The 22813-nt window shown below is 48.3% G+C and overlaps 1 protein-coding gene across 2 annotated transcripts in view; it reads left to right on the top strand.

Moving 5' to 3' along the window:
* The window catches only part of PRPF6 (pre-mRNA processing factor 6), a 45783-nt gene that overhangs the window by 2402 nt on the left and 20568 nt on the right, over positions 1-22813 (top strand). For both annotated transcript variants that reach the window (XM_048222254.2, XM_057312407.1), the window contains exons 3-11: positions 665-783; positions 4866-4944; positions 5421-5597; positions 5829-5984; positions 13018-13112; positions 13473-13629; positions 14685-14847; positions 19660-19778; positions 20951-21169. In XM_048222254.2, coding sequence (XP_048078211.1) covers positions 665-783; positions 4866-4944; positions 5421-5597; positions 5829-5984; positions 13018-13112; positions 13473-13629; positions 14685-14847; positions 19660-19778; positions 20951-21169 — 1284 coding nt within the window. The remainder of the gene's footprint in view (positions 1-664; positions 784-4865; positions 4945-5420; positions 5598-5828; positions 5985-13017; positions 13113-13472; positions 13630-14684; positions 14848-19659; positions 19779-20950; positions 21170-22813) is intronic.

Below are 22813 nucleotides of genomic sequence, written 5' to 3'. Positions count from 1 at the left end.
AGAGTAGTATGGACAGTTCCTGCTTACCCTGCATATGCTTCTCCCCGTATTACGTGACTTTAGTGCAGTTACGGACACAGCACGATTAACTGCTCTGTAGGTCTTACTTGAATTCCACCAGTTTTCCAGTGGTGTCCTATTTCTGATCAAGGACCCTGCGTTGCAAACGCAGTTGTGTCTCTTAGTGTCTTCCCATTGGGGTAGCTTCTCCATCTTTCATGTCCATGACACCTTTTTTTTTTTTTTTAAGATTTATTTTTATTTTTTAGAGAGAGAGAGAGCGAGAGCGCACGTGAGCGTGTGTGCGTGCTTACACACACATGGTGGGGGAGGGGCAGAGGGAGCGGGAAAGAGATTCTTAAGCAGACTCCCTGCTGGTCCCGGAGCCTGATGTGGGGCTCCATCTCATGACCCTGAAATCATGACCTAAGCCAAAATCAGGCGTCAGACGCTCAACCAGCTGAGCCACCCGGGCACCCCTCACCCCACCCCACCCCCATGACACATCTGAAGAGTACTGGTGAGTTATTTTGTTTTCCCTCATCCTGGGGTTGTCTGATTGAAAAAAATGGTTCAGCAAGCATTTTATAACTAGAAGTGTTCTCTGTTTCTGCTTGAGGGGATTCTGTTGGAGGAAGAGCTGACTCTGTTGTTTTGCGCTTAGTTTAATGGCTATGCTGGGAGCCTCTTCTCAAGTGGGCCCTATGAGAAAGATGATGAGGAAGCCGATGCTATTTATGCAGCTCTGGATAAAAGGATGGATGAGAGAAGGAAAGAAAGAAGGTAAGATAAATGATTGCCCTTCACACTGTAATTACCCACGTTTACTTATTTATCTATTAATTTATTGATTATTTTTTTAAAAAAAGATTTTATTATTTGAGAGTGAGAGACAGGTAACATGAGACAGAGACCGAGCACAAGCAGTTTTGGGGAGCGGCCGAGGGAGAGGGAGAAGCCGACTCCCGCTGAACAGGGAGCCCAGCGTGGGGCTCCATTGATCACAGGACCCTGAGATCATGACCTGAGCCAAAGGCAGACACTTAACCGACTGAGCCATCCAGGCGCCCCTGTTTTGTTCTATTTTTTTAAGTGGACCCCACACCCAGCATGGAGCCCAGTATGGGGCTGGCTCAAACTCACAACCCTGAGATCAAGACCTGAGCTAAGATCAAGAGTTGGAGGCTTAACCGACTGAGCCATCCAGGCGCCCCTGTCTATTTTATTTATTTATAAAGATTCTTTTTTAAATGTTTTTAAAAGATTTTATTTATCCACTTGAGAGAGCAGGTGAGCCAGCGAGAGAGCACAAGCAGGGGGAAGGGCAGAGGGAGGAGTAGAAGCCGATTCCCACTGAGCAAGGAGCCTGATGCCAGGCTCGATCCCAGGACCCTGGGACCGTGACCTGAGCTGAAGGCTGATGCCCAACAGACTGAGCCACCCAGGCGCTCTATAAAGATTTTATTTTTAAGTAACCTCTACACCCGTGGGGCTGGAACCCACAACCCGAGATCAGGAGTCGCACACTCCCCTAACGAACCAGCCAGGGGCCCTGTATTTATCCAACTTTACTTTCTTTTATTTTTATTTTTTAAAGATTTTATTTATTTATTTGAGAGAGAGAGAGTGAGTGAGAGAGGGTTAGAGGGAGAAGCAGACTCCCTGCTGAGCTGGGAGCCCGACGCAGGACTTGATCTGGGACTCCAGGATCATGACCTGAGCCGAAGGCAGATACCTAACCAGCTGAGCCACCCAGGGGCCCCTGTTTATCCAACTTTAAAAGAAAGTTTTGTGTTTGCGTATTTCAGATATGGACAAAAGTTGCAAGCGTAGTACCTGTGTCTACTGAGCTCTGAGGCCACCTGGATCTTGGTTTATGGCAGGCACACTTGCATAAACACCTGGCTGTTGAAGAGTAGTCTTAAGGTCTGGGGACTGGAGTGAAGAGCCTGAGATCTCTGTGGCTTTCCAGAAAGCAGTGAAATTTGGGGGATTATTATTTTTTTTTTTTTTTTTAAGATTTTATTTATTTATTTGACAGAGAGAGAGATAGCCAGCGAGAGAGGAAACACAAGCAGGGGAGTGGGAAAGGAAGAAGCAGGTTCCCAGTGGAGGAGCCTGATGCAGGGCTCAATCCCAGAACACTGGGATCACGCCCTGAGCCAAAGGCAGACACTTAACGACTGAGCCACCCAGGCGCCCCTGGGGGATTATTCTGACCAGGAGTCAGGATTACTGTCTTTGAAATGGGTGCAGTGGTGTTGATTAATGTATATTAAGTGATTTGTAGGTTAAGTGAAGATGATAAATGAACACGTAAACCCTCATAGGCAGGGGTTGTGTCTGGAGAATCTTGTTCCACACATCCATGTTGGGACACGGCCGTGGGGAGTTGGGCTGGGCTGGTGGAGACAGACTATAATGAGTCTGGAGGGAGCACGTGTGCGCTGTCCTTGGGGCCTGTTCGAGAGAAGACTACTCAGCAAGCCTCTCGTGTTTTGTCTGTGGGCTCTCAGGTGGGTGTCTTGCACTGAACTTTGGTCTAGCAAATTTGTTTTTTAGGATTTTATATATTCAAGCGAGAGAGTGAGTGCACAAGTGGGGGTTGGGGGAGTGGGGCAGAGGGAGAGGGAGAAGCAGACTCGGAGCCAAGCAGGGAGCCCAACATGGGACTTGATCCCAGGACCCAGAGATCATGACCTGAGCCAAAGGTAGACACTTAACCGACTGAGCCACCCAAGCGCCCTGAGGTCTAGCAGATTTGTTTATTGATGTTACCTCAGTGTACCTTTTGATATGGTAACTTTCTGAATTCCCTGTCATTGTTTCTGGGGAAATTTAAGCAAAGTGAACACATAGTCTTTTAAACTATAAATAAATTATGTTGCTTTGTAAGCCTTTTATAATTTGTAAATGAATTTAAAAAAATGAAATGAAGTTACAAATAAATTTGTAATTTTTTACTACTGAAAGAATATATTATTGTTAAAGAATATCAGGACAGTGAGACAAAGTACAGGTAAGAGGATAACATTTATTCATAAGTCTGGAAAGTGACCGTTAACATTTCGGTTCACTTCCTGCTTTCTATTGCTCATTCATGCAATTCTGTGACTTCCCATAATGTATGTAGTGTTTTTAATTTTAGAAGAGTGAAATACAGTTGTTCAGAGTTTTTTTTTTTTAATGCTTGTTATTAAATAGATGTAGGTGAATTTATATACATACAGTAATTAAGTATACATGGTTTTGCACATTAAGGAAGGTTTGATTTCAGTTTTCTGGAACTCATTAAAAAAACAGTGATGGATACATGTAGAAAGTCGTCTTATTAAGTGTTTTTTATTATTATTTTTTAAATAATTTATTTATTTGTCAGAGAGAGACACAGCACAAGCAAGGGGGGTGGCAGACAGGGGAGAAACAGACTCCCTGCTGAGCAAGGAGCCTGATGCAAGACTTGATCCCACATGACCTGAGCTGAAGGCAGACGAGTTGAAGGCAGACACTTAACCAACTACACCACCCAGGTGTCCCTTATTAAGTGGTTTTAGAAAAACGGTTGGCCTTTAAAAATTTTGTTAGGAATACTTTTCAGGATACAAACCGTAAAAAGAACACCGCAGCAAATATGGATGCCCTCATGGAGTCTGAGCCCAGGGTCACAGCTTGCGTGTTTGTTTCCCACATCTGGTGTTGGTCTTTGCTGGGTCGTATCAGGGTCCAGTTTATGCTCTGCACTGTCATAGCATCTTTATTGCACCAGCAGCATGGACCCCCCAAAGCTATACCTCAGAGATCACCTGATAGCCAGTCCACATCCATAGTCTCCTGCCCGTCTCCACAATATTGGAGAACTTTTTTTTTCAAACCAGGACACAATCAGAATCAGTCCTTGTGTCATGTCTCCTAAGTCTATCCCCCTCCCCTGCCTTTTTCACCTCTTGGTGACATTGGCTTTTTGAAGAGATCAATTGTTTTGTAGAAGGGCCCAAGCTATGGAACGGCTGCCTACCTCCTCAGGTGTCCTTTAACTTGTTCCGCTCGCACTATTTCCTGTGGAGTGGAAGTTGGATCCTGAGGCTGCATCCGAATCAGGTGAAACGTGTTTCTGTGCGTGTTGCTTCGCATCAGGGGCCACGAGGACTGACTTTCTCCAGCTCCCGGCCTGGTGTTTCTCTTTTCCAAGCACATCATTTGTCCTAATACATTCACGTTCCTTATGTTTTCCTTTTACCATATGGAAGAAAATGTAAATCTCAGTGTAAGGAAGTATTAGCTATGTGGGTCATGTTAACTCTAGTTTGCTTAACTTGGCTGATGCTTTGTCACAGTAACCCACAGATTTCTTCCGGGTGCCTAGACCTGGTCCTCGATCGCCAGAACCCAGTAGCTCTCCATCCCTGAAGACCAGTTGCATGGGTGACGAGACAGCCCATTAGTTCTGGCACGTGGACCAGAGAGCTGTCTTGAGAGGTGCACCGAGTGCTTGGAAGGGAGGGAGGCAGTGAAGGGTGGAGAGTCAGATGGGCAACTGGGACAGTGGGTCAGCTTTCCTGAGTCTTCACAGGATGGCCCTACCTTTGGAATTTTGTAGCAGTTTAAATCTGTAAATACATCTATATTCAAATAAAGTATTTATATCAGAGTAAGACAACTTGTTTTTATTTTAGTGAGTTTCTGCCTGTTTTCATTTGGTAAATAATTGAGTCAATATATTTGTGAATGTATTCACTGCCGCCTTTGATTTAGCTGCTAAGTGTGTGGAATTATGCTTCTGGTGATTTAAGTAAATATAATAAAATGACTTTGTTTCAGAATGAGTATCCAGTATTTCTAATGCATGCACACGTTTTACTTCCTAGGGAGCAAAGGGAGAAAGAAGAAATTGAGAAATACCGTATGGAGCGCCCCAAAATCCAACAGCAGTTCTCAGATCTCAAAGTAAGTGGACGGATAGCATGCAGTTTCTCATGCACCTAACCTGCTTTGCAGAGAATTGGGTAGAATTGATGAGACTTGACTAAGTTTGCTTTTTTGCTCTTTATTAAATTCAGATGATAGAGGAAGGTCCCTGCTTTAGTGTGTTTAATTTTATGTGTATGTGTGCAAAAAAGTCCCTTCTCCCTCCACTGAAAAACATGGGACATATGAGCTTACTTTCTTAGTAACTTTAATTGTGTTTATACTTGAAGTTCTCCTCCCTGTGTCCTCTGGGCTTTGACAGAGCAATTTATGTCTGAGTGAAGTAGAGCAGGTCCAACAAATAGAATTTTCTAAGTGAAGTAGCTAATTTCTGCCTCAAAATTCTTTCTAAACCATAATGATTTGGGGTTAGGGGTCAGAGAGAGCATAGTTTTTCTTGTGCATATGAAATTTTGCCAGAGAATAAATGTTTTTTGGGGGCCAAATGTTTCCAGAGGAAGTTGGCAGAAGTCACGGAAGAAGAGTGGCTGAGCATTCCCGAGGTTGGCGATGCCAGAAACAAACGCCAGCGGAACCCACGCTATGAGAAGCTGACTCCTGTTCCCGACAGTTTCTTTGCCAAACATTTACAGACTGGAGAGAACCATACTTCAGTGGATCCCCGACAAACTGTGAGCATCAGAAAAGAAGGCGAATAGGTCTTTAGTCCGGTTAGGTGGATCAGTCGTGGGAGCCACGGGCGGCGTTAGAGTAAGAGCTTCTGTAGTTTAGAAGCTGGACGGTGCTGGGTCTGTAGGGCTGCACGTCTCTCAGGCTACAATGGAAAGATGTCAGAGTTGATAGGGTTCTTCTGCATGAAAATGCAATCCAGTGTTTTTGTCCTCCCCTGCCCCTGCCCCCAGCAATTTGGAGGTCTTAACACACCCTATCCAGGCGGACTGAACACTCCATACCCAGGTGGAATGACACCTGGATTGATGACACCTGGCACAGGTGAACTGGACATGAGGAAGATAGGCCAAGCAAGGAACACGTTGATGGACATGAGGCTGAGCCAGGTGAGTCTGTGTCATGCAACATTTTCCTACAGATTGAGAAAATTGTTTCCTGATTATAAAACTAATCTGTGTCAGTGGAAAATTCGTCTTTCAGAGTGCTTTATCACAAGATAAGCAGACCTGTGACAGTGTAGTTTCCTGCCCCATCATAAAGAGCGGTAGGACCCTGCCTGCAGGCTGGTCTCTGCATCTGCCTACAGGGCCTGCACTGGTGCAGTGCAGCCCGCGTGGCACTCCTGCTCCCTCTTAGGGGGGCTGAGGACTGTTGCAGGTGACAAAGGGTGGCCTGGCAGGCAGGCTGAACAAAGGCACTCAGGACAGACTGCATGCTCTGTGTTGCTGAAGCTTAGTCCTTCCATCCTTATGCAGAAATTAAGTGCACATGTATGTGCACAGTGGAATATCACTCAGCTGTACAAAAAAATGAGATCTTGTCGTTTACAACAATATGGGTAGACCCAGTAAGTATAGCTGAGTGAGATAAGTCAGAAAAAGATAAATACCGTATGACTTGATTTATGTGTGGACTTCAAAAAAACAAAACAAATGAACAAACCCACCAGCCAAAAACCAGACTCATTTTTAAATACAGAGAACAAATTGGTGGTTGCTAGAGGGAAGGGGGGATGGGTGAAATAAAGGGGGTTAAGAAGTACAAATCTCTGCTTATAAAACACATCATGGAGATGAAAAGGATAGCGTAGGAAATATGGTTAGTAACGTGGTAGCATTGTACGGTGACTGTTTATCGTGGAGAACACTGAGTGGTTGTTGTCAAATCATGGTTATACACTTGTTATACATTGTGTGTTAATTACACTTCAATAAAAAAAGTTGAGTGCACGTATTTTCCACCTGCACTTGAGTGAATTGTTCAGTGCTCTAGAAAACCCTTTCTTTTTTTTTTTTTTTAAAGATTTTATTTGTTTATTCGACAGAGATAGAGACAGCCAGCGAGAGAGGGAACACAAGCAGGGGGAGTGGGAGAGGAAGAAGCAGCCTCCTAGCGGAGGAGCCTGACGTGGGGCTCGATCCCGGAACGCCGGGATCACGCCCTGAGCTGAAAGCAGACGCTTAACCACCGCTGTGCCTCCCAGGTGCCCCTCTAGAAAACCCTTTCTAATTATGACATGCACACCAGAAACCATGAAGAAAAAGACTTTCAAATTTGATTACATCCAAGTTAGAAACTTGCGTGTAGTAGAAAGCTCTGTAGAGTCAGAAGAACACACACACTGGGAGGAAGCGTGCTCGTGTGCTTGACTGCCGGTGGCAGTTGTGTGTGTAACTCTCCTTTTGTGCACTCGAAGATGCGTTTGCACACACTTAGGGGATGTCCAGGGCTGCACATTCACACCACCAGGGCATGAAATAGGGGTGTGGAGTGGAGCTTCGCATTAAATTATTTTAAGGAAAATTTTCACATATAATTGGAAGTGGAAAGATAGTGTTGTGAATTATTCAACCATTACTGTTTGGTGCAGTGGGAAACTTGTAATTTTTAATTGAGGTTTTACTGTACTTGAATTTTTTATGTACTTTATAAATTGGAGAGTAGTTCACTGTTTATGGGTATCATGATTTAATCTTTGATTGAGGGACTTTTTGGGTTTTACTCTTTTTGCAGTGACAAACCATGTTTTTGGTGAACCCCTTGTGATTCTGTCATTTAAACGTTTTTGTAGTACCTGTAAAGTGGAATTCGTGGATTTTTCTCACTTACATACTAAGTTGTCTTTCAAGCACATAGCATTTCAGAGTCTGCGGGTGCTGGGTTGGGGGCGTCGCCTCTGCCGTCATCACTGATTCAGGGGCCGCCCCCCCCCCAAGTGAGCCTCTGCGGGTGCTGGGTTGGGGGCGTCGCCTCTGCCGTCATCACTGATTCAAGGGCCGCTCCCCCCCCCAAGTGAGCCTCTGTGGGTGCTGGGTTGGGGGCGTCGCCTCTGCCGTCATCACTGATTCAGGGGCCACCCCCCCCCCCAAGTGAGCCTCTGCGGGTGCTGGGTTGGGGGCGTCGCCTCTGCCGTCATCACTGATTCAGGGGCCGCCCCCCCCCAAGTGAGCCTCTGCGGGTGCTGGGTTGGGGGCGTCGCCTCTGCCGTCATCACTGATTCAGGGCCCCCCCCCCCAAGTGAGCCTCGGTTTGGTTTTTGGGTTATGAGCTGAGCTCGAGCACCTCTCCCTGGGTGTTGGTCAGTCTTTGGTGGTCCTTCCGTGACAGGCTGCTTTGTCATGTGCTCTGCCCGTTTCCCTCCTCCGTTTGTTTTGATATGAATGATCATTTCTGTTGCATGTGTCTTCTGTAGTTGTTACTCTTTTAGACTTGTTTGTGGAATTTAGAAATAACTTCTTTAAAAAAACTTTATATGGTAACTTTCTCAGGGTGAAACATGTATGATAAAAGATGCCATTTTAATAATTTTTAAGTGTACAGTGATATTAGTGCATTCATATTATTGTACAGCTGTTGCCACCACCGGTCTCCGGAACTTTTTCATCTTCCCGAGCTCTGTCCCCACAAACTTCCATTTCCCACCCCAGACCCTGTTACTTCTGTTCTTTTTGTCCTTATGATTGTGACAGGTCCTCCTGTGACTGGATCCATACTGTATTTGTCCTTCTGGGCCTGGCTGGTTTCACTTAGCGTAACATTCGCAAGGCTCATCCACGATGTAGTTGTGTCCGTACTTCCTGTCTTTTTAAAGCTGAAAAATACTCCGTCGTATGGATGGATGGATCCTGTTGTGTCTGCTAGTCTGTCAGCAGACGCTGGGCTGCTTCGACCTTCTGGCCATTGTGCGTAGTGCTGCTGTGGACGTGGGTGTGCAGATCACTGTGTGAGTCCCTGCTTCTAGTTCTCGTGGGTATAAACCCAGTATGGATTTGTGGGTCCTGGGGGGATTCTGTGCTTAATGTTCGGAGGAGCCTCCCTCCTGTTTCCCACAGCAGCTGCACTGTTTTAGATTTCCAGCAGAGCAGCAGGCCTAAGGGTTCCAGTTCTTCCATACCCTGGACAACAGTGGTTATTTCTGATATTTTGGAAATAGCCATTGTGATGGGTGTGAAGTAGTAGCTCCTTGTGCTTCTCCTTCATGTTTCCCTGCTTAGCGTTGGTGGGTGTCTTTTCATGTGGAGAGGGGTCTACTCAGGTCCTTCATTCCATTTTTTTGGATAGTTTTATTCACAAATACGACATGCACAGAAGCTGTCTTTTCATTTTCTTTGCTGTGCAGCCGGCATCAGGATTGGTGACTGATGGCTGCCTGGGCCGCTCTCCCCGCGGCGGCTCTGCGGTTCTCGGCGGGGACACCGCGAGCGGTCTGCACAGTGAGCTCTGTTGCACATTAGCAGCACCGCAGGCTCCTCGACTTCATGGACGAGGAACCTCCAGAGCCCCTGGGCGGTGTGTGCCTTGTCTTCCTGTTGCTCTGGTTACCATTGCTGGGCGTCAGGAACTGGCCCTTGAATCTTGTGTGCACCCTACTGTCCGTGCCTCTGGGTTTCCACCAGTTGCACTTAATTTTGACGTACCGGTCTGACTGGTGCTGGATGAACTTCTTGGTCCACTTTTTAATGATCTTGGGCTTCACCAGAGGTCCGAGGGCGGCCTTGATGCTGAACAAGAGATGGCTGCTACCTCTGCAGGCAGCACTGGGGAAGAGCGACCCCTTTTTCTTTTCTTTTCTTTTCTTTTTTTTTTTAAAGATTTTATTTATTTATTCGACAGAGATAGAGACAGCCAGCGAGAGAGGGAACACAAGCAGGGGGCGTGGAAGAGGAAGAAGCAGGCTCATAGCGGAGGAGCCTGATGTGGGGCTCGATCCCACAACGCCGGGCTCACGCCCTGAGCCGAAGGCAGACGCTTAACCGCTGTGCCACCCAGGCGCCCCCATTTTTCTTTTTTGAAGAGCAGTTTTAGATTCACAGCAAAGTTAAGAGGAAAGGACAGAGATTTCCCGTCTGCCCTCTGCCCCTGCACATGCATAGCCTCTTCTGTTAACAGCACACCCCCCAGAGTGGGCCACTTACTAAAGTCGATGACCCTGCATTTACGTATTGTCGCCCAAATCCATAGTTATGCTAGGGTTCATTCTTGGTGGTGTGCATTTTATGGATTTGGACAAATGTGTAATGACATGTATCCACCATTAATATAGTTGAACAGTGCAGGGGTTAGAGGCACTGACTTCCTGCTCAGTTGGAAATCCACATGTAACTTCTTACTCCCCAGAAACTTAACTGCTAAACCCTGTTGTTGCCTGGAAGCCTTACTGATAACATGAACAGTTGATGGGCACGTTTCACATGTTATATGTTATCACGTACCGCATCCTTACAATAACAGAAGCTCAAGAAAAGAAAGTGTTACTAAGAAAATCATAAGGGAAAATATATCTACAGTCCTATTTTGTATTGAGAAAGACCCGTGTGGGCCTGTGTAGTTCAGCTGGTGCTGTTTGAGGGTCAGCTACAGTCTCACACAGAACAGTCTCGCTGCCCTGCGAACGCTCTGTGCTCTGCCTGCTCAACCCTCCTCACCCCCCAGCCCCGACAGCCGCTGATCTTTGCACTGTCTCCATAGTTCTGCCTTTTCCAGAATGTCATGCAGCTGGAACCGTACAGTGTGTAGCTTTCTGAGATTGGCTTCTCTCACTTAGCGGTATATATTTAAGGTTCCTCCGTGTCCTTTTTTTTAAAATTCACATTAGCTTTAATTTTAATAAGATTTGGCATCTTTTTTCATGCTTGATGGCTGTTTCTTTAAAAAATGTTTTTAAATTGACGTGTAGTTGACACACAACGTTCCATTAGTTTCAGGGGTCCTCCTGTATGTCTTTTCATGGCTTGACCGCTCACTTCTTTTAGCTCTGAGTATTGCTCCATTTTCTGGATCTGCTGCAGCTTATTTATCCATCACTTACTGAAGGACTGAAGTTTTGGCAGTTATGAGTATAGCTGCTACAAACATCTGTGTGCAGTGTCTTTTTTTGTGTGTAGCTGTAAGTTTTCAACTCCTTTGGGTAAATATCCAGGCGTGTGATTGCTGGATTGTATGTAAGAGCGTGTTTAGCTTGGTAAGAAACCACCAGCCTGTCTTCCAAAGTGGCTGCGCCAGTTTGCATTCCCACCGGCAACCAGTGAGAGTTCCTGCTGCCCCACACGCTCACCAGGCTTTGGGGTCCGTGTTCTGGACGTGGCCCGTTCTAAGAGACGTGTAGTAGTATCTCTGTTCTAGTTTGCATTTCTCTGGGGACATAGGACGTAGAGCATCTTCTCGTGTGCGCATTTGTCAACCGTGTATCTTTGGTGAGCTGTCTCTTAGGGTCTTTGACTTCCCCCCCTTTCCTTTTAAAGATTCTATTCATTTATTTGTCAGAGAGCACACACTAGCGGCGGGGAGGGGCAGAGGCAGAGGGAGAAGCAGACTCCTTGCTCAGCACGGGACTGGATCCCAATCAGGACCTGAGCCGAAGACAGACACCCAACCAACTGAGCCATCCAGGCGTCCCTGACCCATTTTTTAGTTGGATTATTTTCTTATTGTTGAGTTTCGTTAGTTCTTTGTATGTTTTAGATACAAGTCTTTTATCAGATATGTCTTTTCAAGTTTTCACTCCAGTCTGTGGCTTGTCTTTTTATTCCCTTGACAGTGCCTTTCACAGACAAATTTTTTAATTTAATGAAGTCTAGTTTTCTTTCTTTTGTGGATTGTGTCTTTGGTGTTGTATTTAAAAAGTTATTACCAAAGGGTGTAAGGTCTGTGTCTAGATTTGTTTTTCTGCATGTGGACGTACAGTGGGCTCAGCACCGTTTGTGGAAGAGACTGTCCTTGCTCCATTATGTTGCCTTTGCTCCTTTGTCAAAGATCAGTCGACAATTTCTGTGCTCTGTTCTCTCCCCCCACCCAGAGTAAGTTCTGTGCCCAGCGTGGGGCTTGAACGCAATGACCCTTAGATTGAGAGTCACACGCTCTAGTGACTGAGCCGGCCGGGTGCCCTGGGCTCTGTTCTGTTCCACTGAGGTATTTGTCTAATTTTTCCACATCCCACTCTGTATCGATTACTGTGGCTTTGCAGTAAGTCTCAAAGTCGGGTAGTATCAGCCCTCTGACTTTGTTCTTCTGCTTTAATGTGTCAGCTACTGTGGGTCTTTGTTTCTCTCCTATAAGCATTAGAATCAGTTTGTCAATATCTGCAAAATAGCTTGCTGGATTTTGACTGGGATTGCATGGACTCTGCAGATGACGATGGGATGTTAAGTCTTCCTCTCCAGGACCAGGGACTGTCTCTCCATTCATCTGTTTCTTTGATTTCTTTCATCAGAGTTTTGTAGATCTCCTCATAGAGATCTTGTATGTGTTAGAGTAATACGTAAGTATTTCACGTTTTTGGTGCTAACGTAAATGATACTGTGTTTTTAATTTCAGATCCCTTTCGTTCATCGCTGGTATATAAGAAAATGATTGACTCTTATATGTCAATCTTGTACGCTACAACCTTGCTAAATTGTTTTTATGTTGATTCTTTGGATTTTCTACATAGACAGTCACCTGGAAACAGAACTTTATCTTTTCCATCCCATTCTGTGCCACTTTCCTCCTTTTCTTGTGTTGTTGTATTCTGCCTGCCCATGTTTTGTTTGGGGTTTTTTTTTGTTATTGTTTATTATGATGATTTTAAGACTCACAGCCAGAGAGGATGGTAAAATGAACTGCTATTTGCAAATTTAAAGAAAGTGAGCTGAAATAATCTTTTACTTCATTTTTAAATAGACTTATCTTATGTTTAGTTTTTTCCTGGGTCTTTTATGATTTTTTTTAATACGTATCTTTGTTTTATAGATGTGAAATTCATTTGTGATCATCACAAACTGTTGTTGAAGTCAAGGGTTTCCTACTTTTACAGTTTCCATGCTCACTGGTGGTCAGGATTGTGGGAGGGGGTTCCAGGGGCGTCTGGGTACTTGGTTTTGGGCATCTTTGACTCTTTGCAAGCCACTTAGCTTGACTGACAATGCACTCTCTGTCTGGTAGGTGTCTGACTCAGTGAGTGGGCAGACTGTGGTCGACCCCAAAGGCTATCTGACAGACTTAAACTCCATGATCCCAACTCACGGAGGGGATATCAAGTGAGTGCTCTGTGGAACTGGTGGGGTGGGGTGGGACTCAGGTTGCCTAGAATATTTTGGATTTATTTAAAAAATAGGCAGTCAGAATAGGATGTGGTTATTCTAAGAAATACACAGTGAAGTAGGTTGATTTTCCACTTAACCTCTCTGTTCATTGTGAATATTGAATGTGTTATGAATAATGTTCCAGATCTGTGTGCATGCTGAGCTGGAAAGCACTTTGCTAACCGTGTCCTACACGCTGCTCATATTACTTGGGACATCAGCTTTGACAGTGGGTACATTGGTGCCTGCGTTCTGGGGCTGGGCACATCCTCAGCAGTGTGGCGGCTGACCCCGTGTGCTTTTTTGCCCTTGCAGTGACATCAAGAAGGCACGGCTGCTCCTCAAGTCTGTTCGGGAGACGAACCCTCATCACCCGCCAGCCTGGATTGCGTCAGCCCGCCTGGAAGAAGTCACTGGGAAGCTGCAAGTAGCACGAAACCTTATCATGAAGGGGACGGAGATGTGCCCCAAGGTAAGGCCCAAGTTAGGGCATTTTCCTGGAAGGCTGAACGATGTCAGCCCCGGAGGGACCCTTGGTGGCTGTAGTAGGTGGGACACCCGTGGGACGTGAACTCGAGGTAGACTAACCTGTCTGCCTTTTGGTGTTGAAACTGCAGACAGTGGGGCAGGCAAGAGGGAAGAGGGGAAAAAGTGGGAAAAGGCTTTTCCTGCGTACTTTCACTTAGAGTGAAGGCCCGTCTACGATTAGTTTAATGGCAGGATAACCATTTTTTTTTTTATTTTAAGTTTTTATTTATTTTTCAGAGAGCGTGAGTGAGAGAGAGGTGAGTGAGAGAGAGCACAAGCAGAGGGAGCAGCAGAGGCAGAGGGAGAAGCAGGCCTCCCACGGAGTGAGGAGCCTGATGTGGGACTCGATCCCAGGACCCTGGGATCAAGACCCGAGCTGAAGGCAGTTACTTAAGCCACTGAGCCACCCAGGCGTCCCTAATGGCAGGATAACCTTAACAAGAAAGCTAAATTGGTCAGCTTTTCCACCCCACCTACTGTAAGAAGCATAAAGATTAATATAACTCTTAGGAGACTAGTCCAGCACTTTTTTGGGAGGTAGAATGACCAGACGAGCTTTAAAAAGTCCTTTGAGAACCTCTAAAGGTCCCTCTCTATTGTGCAGACTGGGGTGTCCTTGGCAGTGAAGGTACCTCTCCTACATCAGGCATAAATGAGAACTTCTCAGGCCATTGCATAGCCACCTGCTGAGAGGTCTCTGTTTCGCCTGTTGGTTGACCTATCACCCTGCTGGGCACACCGTGTTCTCCTCTCATGGTGCTGTTGTGTGTCTCCCCAACTTGGGGACATAGAGGTGCTGTAGCCATGTTCCCAAGCAGTGGCATTACAGGGGTCCCTGGTGCCGGTGTGCTTGAGTCCAAGCTGATGGACTTGGGGCCCAGGTTTGATTGTAAAACCCAGGACCATGGGTCTGATGAGCCCAGCCCCTCCTGTTCCCGAGGCTCCATCTCAGATTCCAGCCTGCATGTACACTTCCAATTCTTTTGTTTTGCCCCACAGAGTGAAGATGTCTGGCTAGAAGCAGCCAGGTTGCAGCCTGGGGACACAGCCAAAGCTGTGGTAGCCCAAGCTGTCCGTCACCTCCCACAGTCTGTTAGGATTTACATCAGAGCAGCAGAGCTGGAAACGGACATTCGTGCCAAGAAGCGGGTTCTCCGGAAAGGTGAGCCTCCCTGGGGATGCCGCCACCAGCAGGTGCATCTGGGGCTGTGGCCCTCCTGAAGGAGGTGCTGTCTCCTCGGTCCTGGTGCTCATGCTCTTGGAGAACAGACTTTTTGCTGCTTTGCTCAATTTTTTGGTTGGAATGGTTGAGGAATGGGTAGCGTTTTCAGACCTTCTTCTGGGCTGGGTTGCCTCTGCTCTTGGACTGTCTGAGCCTGGAAGGTAGTTTCCATTCCGGATGAGGCGCTCAGGTTTAGACCCCACTCCTGTCTTTTCCTGTTGGTGACCTGGAGTGAGGTGAGCAGTCCCTCTGTGGCCCCGGGTTTCCTCATCTGCAAGATGAGAGCAGGACCTGCTGCTTAGGGCTCGGTGGGGTGTATTTGAAGGGCAAGCTGAGCCAGCCCAAAGGAGGTCTCGGGGCGTTCGTCTTCCACGTCAAGGAGCCTGATGCTGTGGCAGCTAGCAGCTGTGCACTACTTGAGCCCCTCCCATCTTATGAAACCCTTGCAAGGTCATGTGGCAGCACCTCATCTCCTCTGGTGCTTCAGGGAAGGTGGCGTGTGCCATCAGCACCTGTCACAGTGAATGGTTTGCATGCCGGGGAAGCTGATTCCATCCAGGAGTCCTTGCTGAGATGGAGCTTTTGTAGCGGCTTGTTTGTCATGATCGTGGAGTTGGTGTGAAGGGCGGCATTTCTCCCTCCCCCAGAACATGTGGTCCATGCTGCTTCTGATCTTCAGCCCAGAGCAGATGCGAGTCATAGGGTTGATGTGGAGTAACCCTCTGCAGATGGCATATTCTACTTGAACTTGTAGTGCGGGTCAAATAAGGTCTGTTTTGTGGGACTGAGGGCAGTTTTCAGTGAGGTTTCCAACTCTGTGTGTTTGAGCACAATGACAAGAGGTGTGTGACATCAGGCCGTGCGAGTGTTAACCACGTACTGTTTCTGTGTTTGATAGAGGCCAGGCGGAATCCCCCTTGTGTGTGACCCTGACTGCGTGTGCTTGTGTGCATTCAAGTGTGTTTTCCTCTCTTGGGTCTGGTTTCCGGATTGCAGCCCTACTACCCATTAAATGCCCAGAGCCAGTCTTTTAAAATGAGGCCAGGAACAGAAAGTTAGCACCTGTCTTGGTTTATAGAAATCAGCTTATCTTGGGGCACCTGGGTGGCTCAGCCAGTTGGGCATCCAACTCTTGGTTTTGGCTCAGGTCATGATCTCGCGGTCTTCGGATCCAGCCCTGCCTCTCTTGGGGAGGGGAGTCTGCTTCAGATTCATTCTCCCTCTCTCCCCCCGCTGCCCTTCTCCCTTCTTCACCTCTCCGTCTCAAATAGATGAATAAATAAAATCTTAACAAAGAAAAGAAATCAATTTATCTTTTTTAGCCAGGAAAATAGTTCTTTAATGACAAACACATTAAACTTTGGGTAATTAGCATTATTTATTTAGGAAAGCTCTCCTGAATCTCGCCTGCCACAATCTCGTGATGAATGGTCAGAATGTCTTTGTGGCCACTCCTTTTTCACCACCAGATTACCTGGGTTCATTTCCAGCTGGCTTCAGATTCAGAGAGGGGAGTGGGGTTGGAGGTGGGGCCTCCAGGGCAGTGTTGAGAGATGGCTTTTCCAGGACGTCCTGGATCTTTAGGGCAATGGCTGTCCTGGCTCTGCTTCTCAGAGAGCTGTGCTGAGGTAGGACACTGCGTCCCCAAGCTGGCCTCTTCCCCCGCTCTCTGGTCTTAGTCCTGGCCTGCCCCGTCCTTAGAGTACTTCCAAAAACAGCATTCTTTTTTTCAGGTGCCTGGGGCAAAGCCAGATGCTGCTTCAGATAGTTCTTGGTGAAAATCAAGGTGACAGCTACTTCTGTCAGTGACTTAGGACACCCTGCCAGCCCTTAGTCGCTGGCATGTGCGCTCTGGGTCTCAGTTGGAGGCAGGTGACATCTTAGTCCTTTTCTGAAAGAACTTGAGCTTGGAGTGCTAGTCTGATGCCTGGAGAGGCCGAGTGACCTCTGAGCTGTGGTGTTCTTGTCTGTAAGGACACACGTGGGCCTGTGGCTGGGCCGTTGGCTGCTTCCTGTCAATTCAGCTCACCATAATAGGCATGAAGCTTCGTGTCACTCTGTAATTAATACAGTCCTATGAAAGTGAGGTGATTTTACCCCGAAACCCTGTATTGTGGTGCATGAAGCGCAGCAGCCTCCAGTGGTCACTGTTGGGTCACCATGAGCACAGGGATAGCACCTGAGTGTCCTCCCTGCAAGGCCAGAGCTGGAGATATGTTGGGCTCTACGGGAGCCCATCCTCTGCTGGCAGGTGTATCTAGTTCAGACTAGTCTTTTCCCATCTGGGCTGCCCCTTACGCACCGGCGGGGTGTAGCCGCTCAAGTCGCCTTACAGCATGGTAGCTGCCTCTGGGGAGACTCTGGGTGGGAGCTAGACTGGCCAGCGACAATTGGCTGTAGCTTTAGTCCTCTGGATTGCAGATGGGACACCAGTGGAGGAGTTCCCACTGTCTCCCAAAAAGTGGAGACACAGGTTCCTTGGTGTCATACCCATCTCCGGGTGAAGTTAATGACTCTGTAAGTTCAGTCACACCTGGAAGTTCTCTGCCCTCGAGGTTGAATTATGAAGTTCACTTCCACTGATACCCAGTGTAATAGGGAAAGGGACGGCAGAGGCAGGGTCGTTAACATGCGTCTGCAGAAGCAGCAGGAGCAAGGGGTGTAGTTCTGTGTCCTTGTTTCTCTGGCTGGTTACTCGACTGGAGGTCAGGACTTTCTTGTGCCCTCTGCTAGCACCTTACCTGATCACGGTTCTTTACCTGGACTGGTGACTCCTGAAGGGGCTAAGTCCTCAGTGATCCTGCTTTCTTGGGCTGCCGTACTTCCGTGAACTAACTCTTGGAAACGGGAATACTGAACCAGGCCTTAGGATCTCTGGGCTCTTGTCTCCCAGGACACCATGGCAGCTTAGTCTCACCTTGGGAGTCAGGGCTGCTCTCCAGCCAAGGCTGGTGCCCTGGCGTCGGACAGTGGAGCGATGGGTGCTTGCGTCGGCACTCAGCGTGGGACAACCGTGGCTGTGCGCCTTGGTGGGCACATCTTCCCTTGGGAGGAGATCTCCTGACAGCAGAGTTCACAGGTGCTGAGGTGGGAACCAGGCTCTCCCCGCGGGTTATGATGTGTAGCCTGGGGAGCCGCTTGGACGTTACTGCTTTCTCCTGGACCTGCGTATTTGGGCTGTGGGAGAACTGCCACTGTAGGGGCGTTTTGTATCCTGTAAGGTTGAGGCCTGTTGCTCCGGGGTGTTTCTCCCAGTCAGTGTTGTGAATGCTCAGTAGTGTCCCACTGTTCTGCCAGGCTCTGGCTCCGGATGATGGGGGTGTGGTAAGGCCAGGGGATCCCACAGCCTGAGCCCTTTGCTGCATGTCTTTTGCTGTGAGGTAAGTTTCTTAAACACATGATGGGTAGTGGCTGGCATCCAGCTCTGTGGACGGTGGTGCTGGCAGCGTTCTGTAGGCAAGGAAGGCACACCCAGCCTGGTAAGAGCCAATCCCTGCCCCTCCACATGGAATGGGTCTGGGACGTCGGCCGAGTTCACGGGCTGGCTAGAGAATGGTTCTCTGGGAAGGCACTCGGCTCACTGGTCGGCCCAGCGTTGGGCTCGGTGGCACGGTCAGGTCACCCTTGGGAGGGGGTCTGTGAACGCTGAATGGCCCTCTGTCCACGGCCCCATGGAGCAGGTGGGGGCCACGCGTCCCCTGAGGCCTGCCAGCCGCTTCTGCAGGTGAAGGGGGCTCAGCACATCCCATCCTGGCTTCATCCAGGCACCCTAGACGGCCGCAGTCTGCGCCCTGATTTCATGCGAGAACCTCTGTGGGTCTGTAGACTCTGCGCTGTTAAACCTTAGGTCTGTTTTCCACACGCTTGGCCCACGTGTTTCCGAGAAACAAGAGCCCCTTTGGGATCTGCGTTAGAGGTGCTCTGGCTTTCTGCTGGTGACCCGAGCTGTGCTGTTCTCTGTCAGCGAGCCCCTGCCAGGGGCTGACTAGGGGGCCTGGCCTCACTCTCCCCTAGTACTTACACCGCAGAGCTCTGTGTTTATCTGCCTTCTATTTGGGACTTTCTGGTAAATTGCATATGAAGAAAGGGCTCTGTTGCTTAAACAAAGGTTTGGAAGTTTCTGGACTGCACAAAGTGGTAGCTTTTTCTAGGAGTCTGTTCCCCTTCCCTGATGTCCCTCCATGTGCTGGCTTCCTGTGGGCCACCAAAGGAGCCTACCTGCTGCAGAGCCCTTGAGGCTCGGCTGCTGTCAGCATGATGTCACCACACAGTGCGTCTCGGAGGCCAGGAAGGAGCGCACACCCAGCCAGCCGTCTGATGCACGCCAGCCTGGAGAGACATGTATCCCAGGGCCGCTTCTGTTTTCTTTTCCTGTGATTCTGCACACTTACACACAACCTGCCTGGCCGAGCCCATCACGCGAAGGTGATTGTCTCCCTGCGGTTGCATGGCTTTGTTTTATGATGTTGCTTTTCAAGCCTGATTGGGAGCAGAGACAGTGCTCAGCCCCCTGTGCCACCCGCAGTCGTCTGCTGTGTCTCAGCCTTGCTTGTGATTCAGAAAGTTCTGCCTTGGTCTTGGTCGCGTCTGCCTCAGACTTGAGAGGACCCTAGAGAGGGCAGGTGTGTGATCCTGGCCTCCACCGAGGGAGAGGTCTTCTGACTCTGCTGGCGGCAGCATTCTCTGGGACACGAGCGTCCTGCTTTTGCTTCTGCTTTTCTGTGACCTGATTTCTTGTCTGACCTTTCCCAGCCCTTGAACATGTTCCAAACTCCGTTCGCTTGTGGAAGGCAGCCGTTGAACTGGAGGAGCCTGAAGATGCTAGAATCATGCTCAGCCGAGCTGTGGAGTGCTGCCCCACCAGCGTGGAGGTTAGTCTGCCAGGCTCTGCCCGAGTCCAAGCACAGCGTCAGGAAGTGGCATCCGTTGAGCAGTGAACCGTGACTTCTGGGACTGTAAGGCAACGTGCAGTCACAGGAGGCCACCTGGTAACACAGCTGCCAGGCAGAGCGGCCAGCCTGGCGATGGTCCGTCGTGCTCCTGATGGACGTGCAGAACAGAAGCTTAGCTTGTCTCTGGCCACCGCAGAGAACTCTGTGTGGAGCACCCTTTTTCAGGGGCCAGTCCTGATTCAGGTCGGAGTATGTAAATGGGGCCTGAACAGTGGAGGGTGACAGGAAATACTGATGGACCTTTCTCTCAGCCCAGCATGAGCTTGGCTCGGTGCCTCAAAGCTAGTCGGATTCCTTTAGTTTCAAACATTCTGGTTCATGACATTCTGTGCAGTGGTTTTTAGCCATGGTTTTATGATATCCAGTATGTCCTTAATTATCTTAAGGGCTATTGTGAAATTCTCCAAGCAAAATTAATCTTAATTTATTTATATAAAAGTAAATAGAGCCCATACACATCTTTGGTGATGAAATGTTGCAGAATCAAAAGCCGAGTGTGAGAACCCCAGGAGGCTGAACACCCGTGTGTCCTTTGTGAAGTTAGCCTTCACGTCCTGCTCATTCCACACCTGGAATGAGTCTGACATACTGTGTACATTTAGCTGGTGTTTGAAACGTGTGACTGAGAATCTGCCAACGTCTCATGTTAACCAGAGTCACTAAGTCAGAAACATAACAGTTATCAGATCAGGTGAAAATGTTGTACACATTTGTGGGTTCTGTTTAAAGGATCCTTGAGAGCTATTAGAAAGAATTTTGTGGAGGCGTGCCTGGGTGTCTCAGTCGGTGAAGCGTCCGACTCTTGGTTTCAGCGCAGGTCATGATCTCAGGTTCGTGAGATCGAGTCCCACATTGGGCTCTGTGCTCAGCATGGAGTCTGTTGGAGATTTTTTTCCTTCTTCTGCGCCTCCCACCCCGGTTTCTTTTTTGCTGTCTCTCAAATAAATAAGATCTAAAAGAAAGGAGGGAAGGAAGGGAAGGAAGGAAGAATTTTGTGGATGTGCTGCGGCCCGATAAGGCTGGCTCACCATTTGACCTGGCGGGCTGTGCTGAGTACTGCCCTCTCGTTTGCTGGTGTTCTCTCCATACAGCTCTGGCTTGCTCTGGCAAGGCTGGAGACCTATGAAAATGCCCGCAAGGTCTTGAATAAGGCCCGTGAGAACATCCCTACAGACCGGCACATCTGGATCACGGCTGCCAAGCTGGAGGAAGCCAATGGGAATACGCAGATGGTAGAGAAGATCATCGACCGAGCCATTACCTCACTGCGGGCCAATGGCGTGGAGATCAACCGTGAGCAGTGGATCCAGGTGAGGTCAGCAGGTAGGACTCCCTGCTGTGAGCAGGTGTCATGGTATCTGCTTTAAAAATGCACGTTGGAGTCTCTCATAGGGTAGGGGCTGCTGGATGGTACCTGAGGGTTTTCATGCTGGCAGGGGAAGCAGGCATGTGTGGCTTTTCCTTGAGTGATTGTGGCATAGGTTTTTATAGAGTCAACACTTTGAGTACATCTTGGGGTTGGATATTCTGAAGAACTTTCTGTGTATGGACGCTGGTGAGTAGTAATGCTTTGCAAGTAGAAATAATACGATGTAAGAATGATAGGCCTGTGGCTAGTGAAGTCTCTGAAGATCTTCTGACCCAGCCTCCAGGACAGGCGACCTCTCCTACCTTCCACTTCTACCATGTGAGCTCTCTGGGCATGGGCATGGGCCCCTATCTCCTGGGGGGGTCCTGCCTGAAGTGTAGTCAGCCTCGGGGAAAGTGCTTCTTCACAGTGATCTGCTCCATTCCACCACAAAGAGCCCTACAGAGCAAAACCCTTGCTTCACCTACTGGCCCTTGGCCCTGGAAGATGGCCTCAGGCCTCAGGCCTCCTGCCCTCTCCCTCCCTTCTCATGCTTCTGCTGCCACACTTCTCGGAAGAGCCCCCAACCTGAACTGTCCACGGTGTGGCCAGGAGGGCGTCAAGCGGTGCTGCCCTATTTCTGGGGTCCCTCTGGATCAGCACGCCTACTCTTCCTCACATGGGTATTAAGCCATGTGGACCCTTTCTGTGTTTGGGCAATTTTTTTTTTTAATCATGAATGCAAGACCTTGCATGTCTCTCTAAAATTTAATCATTGAGATTCAGTCCCTTTATTTCTTTCTTGTTTTTAGCCACATTGTTACAGTTTTGATGCCTCATCCCTTTGTGCAGACCCACCTGTCCAGCCAGTGTCTTCTTCCTTCTGCCTGAGAGACTCTAATGTTTCTTGCAGTGCAGGTCTGATAGTAGATTCCTCCAGCTCTTACATGTCTGCAAACAGTCTGTATTTCATATTTGTTTTTTGGGTTTTTTTTTTTTTTTAAGATTTTATTTATTAATTTGACAGCGAGAGAGACAGAGAGAGAGGGAACACAAGCAGGAGGAGTGGGAGAGGAAGAAGCAGGCTCCCAGCGGAGGAGCCTGATCCTGGGGCTCGATCCCAGGACCTGAGATCATGACCTGAGCCGAAAGCAGACGCTTAACCAACTGAGCCACACAGGCGCCCCTCTATCATTGGTTTCGAGCAGTTTGATTGTAATAATTCCTTGCTGCTGTTTTCTTCTTCTTCTTCTTCTTCTTCTTCTTCTTTTTTAAAGATTTATTTATTTATTTATTTGACAGAGAGAGACAGCCAGCGAGAGAGGGAACACAGGCAGGGGGAGTGGGAGAGGAAGAAGCAGGCTCCCAGCGGAGGAGCCTGATGTGGGGCTCGATCCCACAATGCCGGGACCACGCCCTGAGCCGAAGGCAGACGCTTAACCGCTGTGCCACCCAGGCGCCCCTGTTTTCTTCCTGTTTCTTGTGTGTGGAGTTTGTTCAGCTTCTTGGATCTGTTGGATTTATAGATTTCGTTAAATCTGGAAAATTTGTGTCTACTGTTTCTTTAGCTACCTGCCTCCCACTTCAGGCACAATTACACATTCGT

The sequence above is a fragment of the Ursus arctos genome, unplaced genomic scaffold (genome assembly GCF_023065955.2).
Source record: "Ursus arctos isolate Adak ecotype North America unplaced genomic scaffold, UrsArc2.0 scaffold_16, whole genome shotgun sequence".
Taxonomy (NCBI): Eukaryota; Metazoa; Chordata; class Mammalia; order Carnivora; family Ursidae; genus Ursus; species Ursus arctos.
Note: the sequence above shows the minus strand (reverse complement) of the source record. Positions and strands in the feature narration are given on the sequence as shown.